The sequence below is a fragment of the Coenobita brevimanus genome, chromosome 83, assembly GCF_032717465.1.
Source record: "Coenobita brevimanus isolate Jiangsu-jjx chromosome 83, ASM3271746v2, whole genome shotgun sequence".
Taxonomy (NCBI): Eukaryota; Metazoa; Arthropoda; class Malacostraca; order Decapoda; family Coenobitidae; genus Coenobita; species Coenobita brevimanus.
Window position 1 is genome coordinate 14,806,312 of NC_137036.1, and position 12,121 is coordinate 14,818,432.

Below are 12,121 nucleotides of genomic sequence, written 5' to 3' on the forward strand. Positions count from 1 at the left end.
ATTCAAGATCCGTTCATTTTGAGATGCCTGGACACACTGCGTTTGGAAGACTGGAGATCATAGGTAGTAGGAAATACAGACGGAGACAGTTCCAGAGTTAGGGTTGGTTAGATTGGATTAAGCAAGGGTAAGTTAGGTTAGAGTTGGCTTGGTTTGGTTAGGGTAGGTTAAAGAATACCGTACTAGACTAGACTAGGTTAAGTTAGGCATGAGAATATTTATAAGACTGAGACTGGATTGGTGTGATTAGGGTAGGTTAGGTTAGATTAGGTTAGTTTAGGTTAGGTTAGGTAGTTGCATCAGTCTTTCCGGGACTCTTATCCACCTGCATAAGGGCCTAGATGTGTGTTGAAGTTAGGACAGACTAGGTTAAGTTAGGTTAGGTAACAGCACAAGTCTTACTAATGCCTCCACCCAACCCGACAAGACCCTGGTAATAGCAATATATAGGACGACATAGGGAAGTGCAGATAACATAGCAGGACATGGGAAGTACAGATGGCATAGCAGGACATGGGAAGTACAGTTGAAAACACAGGAGGACATGGGAAGCGCAAATAACAGGACACCTATCTACTGGGGAAGGAAAAGTGTACGAGAATAATGATAAAAAAAATCCTATCCACTGACCCATGCTCTTCTTGCAGAGGTAGTGGAAGTTGTCAGTGATCTTTTCCACCCTCCACCTGCCATCTGGATCATCGTTGTCCACCACCGCTGCTCCATACCCACTTAGGGACCTGCCAGGCACACGCGCATGCAAGGGATTTTAGTGGGTGTGTTTTCCTCTAGAGAAGCTTGGGGACTTCAATAACTTAAATACTAAGCTGTGGTCTGTTTGATGTTCGTTGAGGTTTAGTGTTAAGCCGGGAATAAGCGTCCTTGGTTACTAGTCAAATTGATCCTTCCATCTGACTACGCTTGGCCAACAACTGGGCTGAAAGGGGTTCGGGATCTTTGTTATACATTAAAAAAAAAAAAAACGCGCTATTGGCAAGCAGACGTCATTATCATCATCATTATCATCATCATCATCATCATCATCATCCAGACCTCTTTTCCTACCTAAGGATGGGGTGAGGGAGGGTCGAGAACAATTAAAACACACACACACACACACACACACACACACACACACACACACACACACACACACAAATACTCAACGACGTGAATTAACACAAGTACAAAGCTGTAGATTTCAAAAAACAAATATATTAATAAAATGCGTAACTCTTAATATACATGGGGGACTGGAGAGGGACGCCTTCGCTCGGAGGCACTGATATAACCAAGCGGCTCCTCTGCCCGGTCAAACAAACGTCCCTCAACTCTCTCCTTAGCCCAGAGAAGTGGATGGTGGACTCCGGGAGAATGACAGTTTCAGCCTGCACTCGTCCGGGTTCACGAGGAGCGTTATAAATGGGCCTCTCCACATTTTTTTTTAATGCAAGGAAGAAGGAACCAAAGGCCAGGAGCCCGTAAACCGTTCCTTCCAAGAAAAAAACAAAAACAATACAAATGAGAGCCAAATTCAAGATCCGTTCATTTCGAGATGCCTGGACACGCTGCGTTTTGAAAGACTGGAGATCATAGGAAGTAGGAAATACAGACAGAGGGAGACAGTTCCAGAGTTGACCTGTTGCATATACTTACAGATCTGGTTGGTCGTCCTCCCAGTTAGTGTAGTTGGATGCGTTGCCGTCAGCCCATTGGAAGTCTCCCGCGTGACCCTACATACAGACAACACTCTTATTTAAACTGGGAGGCGCGTAGGTGTGGACGAGCCCTAATGATTGACGTATATCAACTATAATTTTTTAACTTAGTGAAGGCAAATTGCTGGTACTATATAAATCAGGTGAATGCGTCCGATAATTTTTTAAAAGAAGGGAAATAGAGTTGTGGCAAATTATCATACTTTCTATCCAGTGAACATCGGTATATTCCTCGCCTGGGAATGCACTACTACTACTACCACTACTACTACTACTACTACTATTACTTCTGCTGCTACTACTACTACTACTACTACTCACCTCCTCCGTATAACTGATCCACACTTTATCATGTAAGTCAATTGCATAGTCGTAAGCCAGCTGGTCCTCCTTTTCGTTTTCTATGGAAGCCAGAAGGCCACCATCAAGGGAGCACTCAACTGATGCGTCGTGCCATGAATCCTGCTTGTCTGAGATCTGGAAACGATAGATAGATAGATAGATAGATAGACAGATAGATAGGTAGGTAGGTAGGTGGGTAAGTAGGTTGATTGAGTGATGGGTGGATGGTTGGATGGTTAGCTAGATGGGCAGGCAAGAAGGTAAATAGTTGTATAGATTGATTAATTAGTTGACGATTGACAGACAGACAGATAGATAATAGACATACAGACAGGCAGACAGACATATAATACCGTCATATTAACCAAGAGTCGAAGGAATGGATAGATTGAGTAACACACACACACACACACACACACACACACACACACACACACACACACACACACACACACACACACGTCGGGTAAAACATAACACCCGCTTTCGCATCGCTAGCGCGGGTGGAATAATGACAACTGAAGTAGGTGTGAATATTATTGTTACTAACCTTGTAGCATTTCTCGTCTTGTTGCTCCCACCCAGAACCATACTCGCACGTCAACGGGACGGCTGAGAGAGACGAAAGTAGATAAATTAATAGATAGATAGACAGATAGACAGATAGATAGATGGATAGATAACTGCAATAATCATCTCCTTTCCCACCCCAAGGTGCGTTGAAGTAAGATCCAGAGAGTCAGAAAGAAAAACTGACAGAATGAGATCATAACCAAAGTTTGCGAGACAATAAATAGATAGATAGATAGACAGATAGATAGATAGACAGATAGATAGATAGATAGATAAGTTAATAATCACCATCCACACCTTCAACTGGATCCACACAAATCAATATAAACTCCGGGAACTACAAATTCTGATAGTCTTATGGGGAAAATGGCTCTCATAAATAACCCATAAATTTATCAGTATTTGTATCTCCGTGGCGGCTGAGAACTGGAACCATTTTGATATAGCGGCGTGGAGGCGATTTGTTTGTGGCCACCCCGAACGGGATTGAGGCGTCTGGCAATAGATAGATAGAGATAGATTTTTTTACTCGAAATTTGACCTATTTTAACCCCCTAAAGTTACTGAAAAGTCTAGGAAATTTTAGTTTTGGAGTGGTTTGAATAGACAGGCAGTAGATCTATTAAAAAGTCTGTCTGTCTATCTATCTATCTATCTATCTGTCTATCTATCTATCTATGAACCCAAACCATCCCTCAGACACACACCCTTGGACCCCCTCAACCCACAAGGCCGCCACTCGTCTACTTACTAATATTCTATCTATCAGTCTACCGATTTATCTATCTACCTCTCTACCTATCTACCCACACCATCCCTCACACTTAAACCCATGAACCGTCTCAATCCACTAAGTAACCAGGCGTCTACTTACTAATATTACGGTGACAGATGAATTTAAGAAGCACACTGCAGTCCTGTTGAATGAGCTTTGAGTTGTACGTGAAGGCTGCGCAATCCCCGGTTCCTCCTTCTTCCCACTCCCTGAGAGAAAGAAAGAAAGAAAGAGAGAGAGAGAAAGAGAGAGAGAGAGTATGAAAATAGGACAAATCATTATCATTTATTGGTCATTATTATTATTATTATCATCATTATCTTCATCATTATCATCATCATCATCTTCAAGAGTAGCATCACCACCACCATCATTATCATCACCATCATCTGCAACAGTATCACCACTATCACCATTATCATCATCGGTCTCCCCTTTCCTATCCCCCCCTCCACGTCACTCACACTCTCCTAGTTAGTCTCTCACTCTCCCTCCTCTCCATATGGCTAAAATATACTCACACAATATTGGTATCTACAGGAGCGTTCGTCTCTACCCACTTCCACGAACCATCCACATTCTGAGCGCCAACCCACATATACGAATTCTCCCCAACATCTCCAGTCTCTGCTACCAGCTGCCCCAACCAGCTCTGGAATGATAGATGGATAGATAGATAAATACGGTAGATAGATAGATAGATAGATGGATGGATAGACAGATTGATAGACAGGGAGATAGTCACATAAATCAATGGATTGATGGATCGATCGACGTACTGACAGTTTTATTTCTATTGATGGATGGATAGATGGGTAGATGAATAAATAGACTGACAGATAGACAGATAAATGGACAGGCAGATAGATAGATAGGTAGATAGATAGACAGATAGACAGTAGGGAAAATAGTACAGGAGAAATAGTGTACAGATTTCACACACCATTGACATTCATGGCATCGAAAGATACAAAAATATCCACACATATCTCCAGTGTCCTCTTCCACCTAATCCAACCAATCTTAGAAAACAAATAGAAAAATGGCAGGAATTAAGTATTACAGAACAAACATACTATAAATCGGGATAATATGACAGGGATATCAAATTACGAGTCAGAGGCGGGTAATTCAAACACATGTATGATCTAGCCTCTGTTGTAACGTAGATGTGATTTCACAGGAAGAACTACGCAAGGGAAGTTCTTACACCCCTTGCCTTTGATCCTCCTGCAAAAAACACTTATAGCTTTCTGTGATTTTCATCTCGTAACTTAAGATTTATTTATAGTTAGCAAAGGGGACAGGGGAAGAGTCGACAGCCCCCTTACCCTTCCTGCAATTCAAAACCTGTGTTACAATTAAGTGTGTTTGTGTATCCCGTTCCAGTATTTTTTTCCCCAGTATCCCCAAGGAAGAAAGGAGAGAAGGAAAGAAAGAAAAAAATGATGGTAAATTCACGGCTGCGTGCGACAACTCACCCTAGACTCCTTGGAATTTATACAAGCAAGGTTGTTATTCTCTTGCTGGCGGTACTGTATGGCGTTTGACAAGGTTAGGTTAGGTTAGATTAAAGCCGTATTCCCGACGTTAACTAAAGTATGTCTGTTTAAACCTGACATTTATTTTTAACCCCTTTCAGCGACTCTAAAGCTAATCTGTTTCGTACTTGCATGCGCTGGCCTCAGCCACCTAATGGCAGCTCTCCACGCTGCTCGATCTCCAGCAGCCTCCTTAATCAGTCTCTTATCCCTGAGGTCACACTCTATGAATCTATGACCTTGTTCCAGATCTTTTTCGGTCTGCCTTTCGCAACCCTACCCCTCTAAGTTCACACTTCTCACCCTCCGTACCCAATTGTCATCCCCCATCCTTTCAACATGACCAAACCATCTCAGTCTGTCCCTCCACATCACAGCACCAATACACTCCAGTCCCAGCCTTCCTCTCAACATGCCCAGACCTCAATCTGTCTCTCTACCAATACACTCCAGTCCCTAACTGCCTTCCTCTCAACATGCCTAAACCAGCTCAATCTGTCTCACTACATCGCAACACCAATACACTCCAGTCCCGCCTTCCTCTCAGCTTTTCAATCGTAATTCAACCCCCCCAGTCCACTCACCTTTAGCTCCGTGGAATCTATATAAGCGAGGTCCCCGTCCCTTTGTTGGCAGTATTCTCTTGCGTTTGAGAAGGAGCGTTCATGCCCGTGGTTGTGAACAAGGTAACACTGATCCGTACCGCCCCGAGACTCCCAACCATCTGGACAGCGAGCTACCATCTTGCCCCATGCTGAAAGGAAAAACCATCATCATCATCATCATCATCATCATCACCATCATCCATACATATTTTCCCACCTAAGGACTGGGTGAAGTAAGTTCAGAAAAGGATGAAAAGGGAAAAAGATGATTGAGGGAGAACTAACGACAGCAATAATAAAAATCATCATTATCATCATCATCATCATCATCATCATCATCCACACCTCTTTTCTCACCTAAGGATGGCATGTGGTATGAAACAGAAAGCAAAAAGAAATCTGTCAGGAAATAGTGTAGTAGTAGTAGTAGTAGTAGTAGCAGTAGTAGCAGCAGTAGTAGTATTAAACATAACCTGTATAAATTCTCCATCTTAAAGAAAATTCAGATTCTTCAAACGCTGTCTTAGGTAATATCAACACTATCAGGCTCAATTATTTTTAGTATCTGGGTGCCCATTGACCACATCTAAGTTACGTCCGAATTTAAAGTTCAAGGTAACTAGACAGGGCAGAAATATATCCCAGGCGGGCGGTTGGACCCCGTTTCAGTGGAATTCTAAAGGTAGGAGAGGGAGGAGAGTGTTAGATGGACTTAGATGTTGTTGGCAGAGAGTGTGGAAGGATATATTTCAGGCGGGCGGTTGGCTCCCGTCTCAGAGATCTTTTAAGAATAGTAATCTGTGAAGAAATGTTGATGAAATATCCCTTGATGCGTAAGTTCGTACCCTGCCAGTTCTACACACACACACACACACACACACACACAGTCACTGCAACACTTCGACTGTCACATGCATCACCCTTCCCACAGACACCCCTTTCGTACTGTGCCAGCATGGGTAGGTTTAATTCTGGCTACCACTCTCCCTCCAAGGAACAGGTTCAGCCCTACATGAACCTAATACAAATTGATACAAATAAAAATACATATATGATTTCGTTTATGTCTTGATTACAGAGCGTTGTGAATTGTTGATATAAAAAATAATTATTGATCCATTCAATACTTTTTTTTTTAAATCCCATTACGAGCTTAGAGATCTGGAACTAGACTTCTTTGATCTGAGATTTAAGACGATGCTGGCCAGCCTCCCTCTCCCCTGGGTAGCATTATGTGAACAGCAAATCCGAACCAACCCTTGGATGAAACCCATACAATGCAGTAAATGGATTCTTGGATTGTCACTCGGTGTTGAAATATCTTAAGGTGGCGCTGCATCGCGTGTGTGGATGGTGGGCGCCTCTACCTACCACACAGAATTTCACCCCTATACGGATTTTTTTCTCTCTCGTGAATTAAATCTTTCACATGTGGGTCTACGGTAATTCTTCCATACTTTAACCTATGTATTATGCTCCCACCTGCATGACAGAGTAGTAGCAGCGACAGAGCCAGTCTCCCCTTCATGGCTCCTCCACTACAGTCCGCCCAGTCTAAATGTCCGTCAACAGTCTAAATGTCACTTTAAGCCTCGGGTCAGGTGAGGTGAGGTGGGGTGAGCTTCCACTCCTACGGCTGTCGACGAACTAACTAAGCCTTCATGTGTACACCCTTTAGCTGCGGTTTTGTGGGTATTGTCTTTGTAGCTCACACCCCTCCGTATTGTGGTTCTACCTTCCCCCCTCTTCCTCCCCTGCTATCTCCCTCCCTCACTATCTCACTCCCTTAACTCCTCCCTCCCTCACCTTTTCCCTCCGTCCGTCTCTCATAATCTCCCTCCCTCCCTCCCTCTCTTCTCATTAACTCATCGCCTCCCTCCGTGTCCCCGTCTCCTATTCTCATTACACTCCTCCCTCTTCCCTTCTCCTTTACCTTTCCTCCCATCATCTCTCCATCCTCTCTCCCTCCCTTCTCTCTTCCCTTCCTTTCTCCTCTCTTCCCTCCCTTCCTTCGTCATCTCCCTTTTTCCCTCCTTCCTTCACTCCCTTCACATCAGTAGCTTGATACCCCGGCTCAAAAACCTAATATGACTTTCTAAACTATACTCCGTTTGATTTCATATGATGGAACTGGGCTACTCATACTGAATACTAAGTCATGATTATAAGGAAAGACTGAATCTCCTTGGTTACTAGTCAAATCGATCCTACAATGTGACTACACCTGGATATTACGTGAGTTGAGATGGTCTAGGGGTCTTTATCAGGTTAAAATAAATATTCCTTAAGTAGCGTCCATGAACACACACACACACACACACACACACACACACACACACACACACACACAACGAGCAAAACATTACACCCTTTAGACTCTACTTACTCGTTTGCAATAAAAAAAAAAAAAAGAAAGATATTATCACGTTGTAATATGCATAATAATTCGCCATGAGAAAGGTGTTGCGATGTCTCCTATTGCACCTAAGACACGATCCATACTCCCGTTCCTATAATTCCCATCAACAAACTCTCCTGAGCTGAAAGTGTGTATAGGATTGCTTTTAAATACGTGCCTTCAGTAAATCAGCTCTCCGACTTCACTGTAAAATCAGGATGAATGTTGAGGTACGAAAATAAGCAAATCAGATAGACCTATAAAATAATTTGCTAAGGGAATGCAAGATGGTCTCCACAAGGCTTTTTTTTATGCAAGGAAGAAGGAACCAAAGGCCAGAAGTAGCAAGACTGTTCCTTTCTAGACAAAATAAAAACGATAATTAACGAATATACGAAAAACATATGACTTCACGACTTACAAGTTTACGTGGTTTGACACTTGACTCCATAAATCTGTTTAAAATATCTAATTGAAAAAAATAAAAGGGGTGTCTGGAGCTATTGATCTAAGGAAAAACTGTGCCAGGTTTAAAGCGAATTGGTGAAGAAATAGAGAAATGGTGACGAGTTGAAGAAGCGTTTGGAAGAAAGAAGAAAGAATCGCAGGAAATGTAGTAACTTAAAATACCAGTTAATTGCTGGGAGTTGTGTTTATCGTACACGTTAGATAGAATCCAAAAATTCGACATGAAACTGTACCATACATTTCACTTTAACTTGATCCAGCTTTTCGTACCTTTCCAGCTTATTTCACGTAGCTCTGTGACAGAATAAGACAATACTACGGCTCTACATGCTTGCCACGGCGTTTCTTCGTGACTAGCATCATATTCTAGCGTTAATGTACTGGCATAACTCAGCATTCAGTATAGGGAGATGAACATTTTTGCCCAAGTTAAAGTAGTAGTGGCAGTAGTAGTAGTAGTAGTAGTAGTAGTAGCAGCGACTCTACGTCCTTTCCTTAGCATTTCTTCGTGACTAGCATCATAGTCTAACCTTAATGTATTGACATAGCTCAGCATTCAAGATGGAGAGAGGACAATTTTAGGCCTCTAGAGGAAAATTGGGTATATATATAATCCCAGTTCTTCCCAAAGCAAAGGCGTGTAGGAAATATTATCTCTTATCTAACTCTAATGTGTATTGTTTTACTCTTGTAGATACTGTGTCGCAGCCTGTATTGTTTACCTTATCAATATTACACCTGGCGGGGATTCACTCACACGTTTAGAGGCCTCAGATACCGTGTGTGTGTGTGTGTGTGTGTGTGTGTGTGTGTGTGTGTGTGTGTGTGTGTGTGTGTGTGTGTGTGTCTTTTTCTTAACAATACGTCGAAGGTCAGGATCACACAGCAAGGTCAGATACCGTGTGTGTGTGTGTGTGTGTGTGTGTGTGTGTGTGTGTGTGTGTGTGTGTGTGTGTGTGTGTGTGTCTTTCTCTTAACAATACGTCGAAGGTCAATATCACACAGCAAGGTCAGTTTGAATGGTTTTTATTGGATTTAGAATATTCTCTCTCTCTCTCTCTCTCTCTCTCTCTCTCTCTCTCTCTCTCTCTCTCTCTCTCTCTCACCTCCACCTACTACATTTCCCTCTCTCCCTCCGCTCCTCCCTTTTTCCCTCCCCTTATCTCTCCTCCACCCCTTTCCTCTCTCTCTCTCTCTCTCTCTCTCCTACTTCTACTACTACTACTACTACTTTTCTTATGCGAGGAAGAAGGAACCAAAGGCTGCGAGCCCGCAATTATTGTTCCTTATTATTATTATTATTATTATTATTATTATTATTATTATTATTATCGTTATTATTATTATTACTACTATTTTTATTTTTGTCGTTATTTTTATTATTACTATTGTTATTATTAATATTGTCATCATCACTATTGTTATTATTACGGTTACTACTGCTACTACTACTACTACTACCACTATTATTATTATTATTAGTATTATTATTATTATCATTATCATTACTATTAATATTATCGTTATTATTATTATTATTATTACTATTAATATTATTATCGTTATTATTATTATTATTACTATTATTATTATTATTATTATCATCATCACTATTGTTATTATTACTGTTATCATTAGGTTAGGTTTGCTGAACTTTTTCAGTGTCTCAGTAACACAGAGAGTAGGCCAGCATGCTCTCCAATACACGTTTCTCTAACTATCAACACCAAACTACATGCACAGTACACACTACACTTCCTTTTCAAAATTAAATAAAAGAAAAACGACGCAAAACAACAATGCCTCGGAGTCCCCAGAGGGGAGGGACCATAAATGCCCCCACCATCCGCCCCTCTCCCGATAGCGACACTCTGAGGTGCCTGGAACCACTGCCTGACTCACTTCTTCTTCATTTCTGCAACATTCGCGGCCTTTCCTCTAACTTTCGCTCTGTTGAACACCACCTTTCCTCCTCTAAACCTCACCTTCTCTTTCTTACTGAGACTCAACTGACTGAGGCAACTGACAGCAAACCCTTCTCCGTATCCTCCTACTTTCTCTATACTCATTTCAAAGCCAAAGGTGGCTGTTGGGTATATGTACGCGACGACCTATCTTGCTCTCGTGTTCCTGAACTTGATTCTTCTGAATTCTCTACACTCTGGCTTCGGCTTTCCTGTCATTCTTTGACTAAATATATCTGTGCTGTTTACTTATCCCCTAATTCTACTGACTATCAAAAATTGTTCGAGTATCTTACTCTACGATGGAACACATTCTATCCATTTCTCCATTCTCTGAAATTTCCGTTCTAGGAGATTTCAATGTTCACCACCACTTTTGGTTCTCCTCTCCTTTCACTGATCCACCTGGTGAACAAGCCTACACCTTTTCTATCCTTAATGACCTAGAGCAGCTTGTACAGCACCCTACCCGTATCCCTGACCGCCTTGGAAAGAGCTCCAACATACTTGACCTCTTCCTAACAACTAATCCTTCTGCTTACACTGTTAATCTTTTCTCTCCGTTGGGCTCCTCCGATCATAAGCTTCTTACTTTAACCTATCCTATCGCTCCGGTACGGCCTGTGGACCCTCCAAAGAAACGTCGTCCGTGGCACTTTGGAGCTGTGGATTGGGAGGCCCTCAGGCAGTACTTCTTTGATTTTCCCTGGAATTATTATTGCTTCCATGGCCGTGAGCCATCTGAGTGTGCCTTGCGCATTACGGAGGTTATTCTCTCGGGCATGGAAGCATACATTCCCTTCTCATATCCTTTCACTAATGCAAGAAAGCCTTGGTTTAATCACTCTTGTTCTAATGCTGTCCACAACAAGGAGAGGGCCTATAAAAGGTACCAGAGCCAACCCACCCCTGAATCACATCTTTTTTACGTTTCTGCCCGGAATCGTGCTAAGTCTGTTCTTTGCTCTGCTAAAAATAATTTAATCCGTTCTAAATGCTCTCAACTCTCCAGCTCGAATTCTTCCCGCTCCTTCTGGCACCTTGCCAAAAATCTTTCTAACAACTGTACCTCATCATCCTTCCCTCCTCTTTTCAACTCTGATGGCTCTGTAGCTATTTCTTCTACTGATAAAGCAGATCTCTTCGCTCAGACTTTCTCCTCCAATTCCAACTTAGACGATTCCGGTGCTGTTCCTCCCTCACTTCCCCCCTCTGACTTCCTCATGGCTGACATTAAAATTTCTTCAGCTGATGTATTTTCTGCCATCACTGGCCTAAATACTAACAAGGCATATGGCCCTGATGGAGTCCCTCCTGTTGTCCTCAAGAACTGAGCTTCTGTGCTTACACTCTGCCTAGGCAAACTCTTTCGTCTTCGTCTTTCTACTTGTACCTTTCCTTCTTGCTGGAAGTTTGCTCTCATTCAGCCAGTCTCAAAGAAGAGTGACCATTCTCAGCCCTCTAACTATCGTCCAATTGCTTTAACATCCTGTGTTTCAAAAGTTTTTGAGTCCATTCTTAACAGAAAAGTTTTAAAGCATCTTTCCTATCACAACCTTCTTTCTGATCGTCGGTATGGGTTCCGTAAGGGACGCTCCACTGGCGATCTTCTCACCTACCTTTCAGATTCCTGGTCATCCTCCTTTCGGGACTTTGGCGAAGGCTTTGCCATTGCACTTGACATCTCAAAGGCTTTCGATCGAGTCTGGCATAAATCTTTAATTTCCAAACTGCCCT

At 42.3% G+C, this 12,121-nt stretch overlaps 1 protein-coding gene across 1 annotated transcript in view; it reads right to left on the bottom strand.

Annotated features, from left to right (window-relative positions):
• The window catches only part of LOC145409942 (lymphocyte antigen 75-like), a 33,992-nt gene extending 28,068 nt beyond the window's left edge, over positions 1 to 5,924 (bottom strand). The window contains exons 1-8 of the mRNA XM_080280202.1: positions 5,912 to 5,924; positions 5,534 to 5,703; positions 3,930 to 4,060; positions 3,508 to 3,617; positions 2,611 to 2,672; positions 2,040 to 2,195; positions 1,657 to 1,733; positions 631 to 740 (exon numbers count right to left, since the gene is read on the bottom strand). Of these exons, the coding sequence (XP_080136328.1) occupies positions 631 to 740; positions 1,657 to 1,733; positions 2,040 to 2,195; positions 2,611 to 2,672; positions 3,508 to 3,617; positions 3,930 to 4,060; positions 5,534 to 5,703; positions 5,912 to 5,924 (829 nt within the window). The remainder of the gene's footprint in view (positions 1 to 630; positions 741 to 1,656; positions 1,734 to 2,039; positions 2,196 to 2,610; positions 2,673 to 3,507; positions 3,618 to 3,929; positions 4,061 to 5,533; positions 5,704 to 5,911) is intronic.
• Positions 5,925 to 12,121: the final 6,197 nt, after the last annotated feature.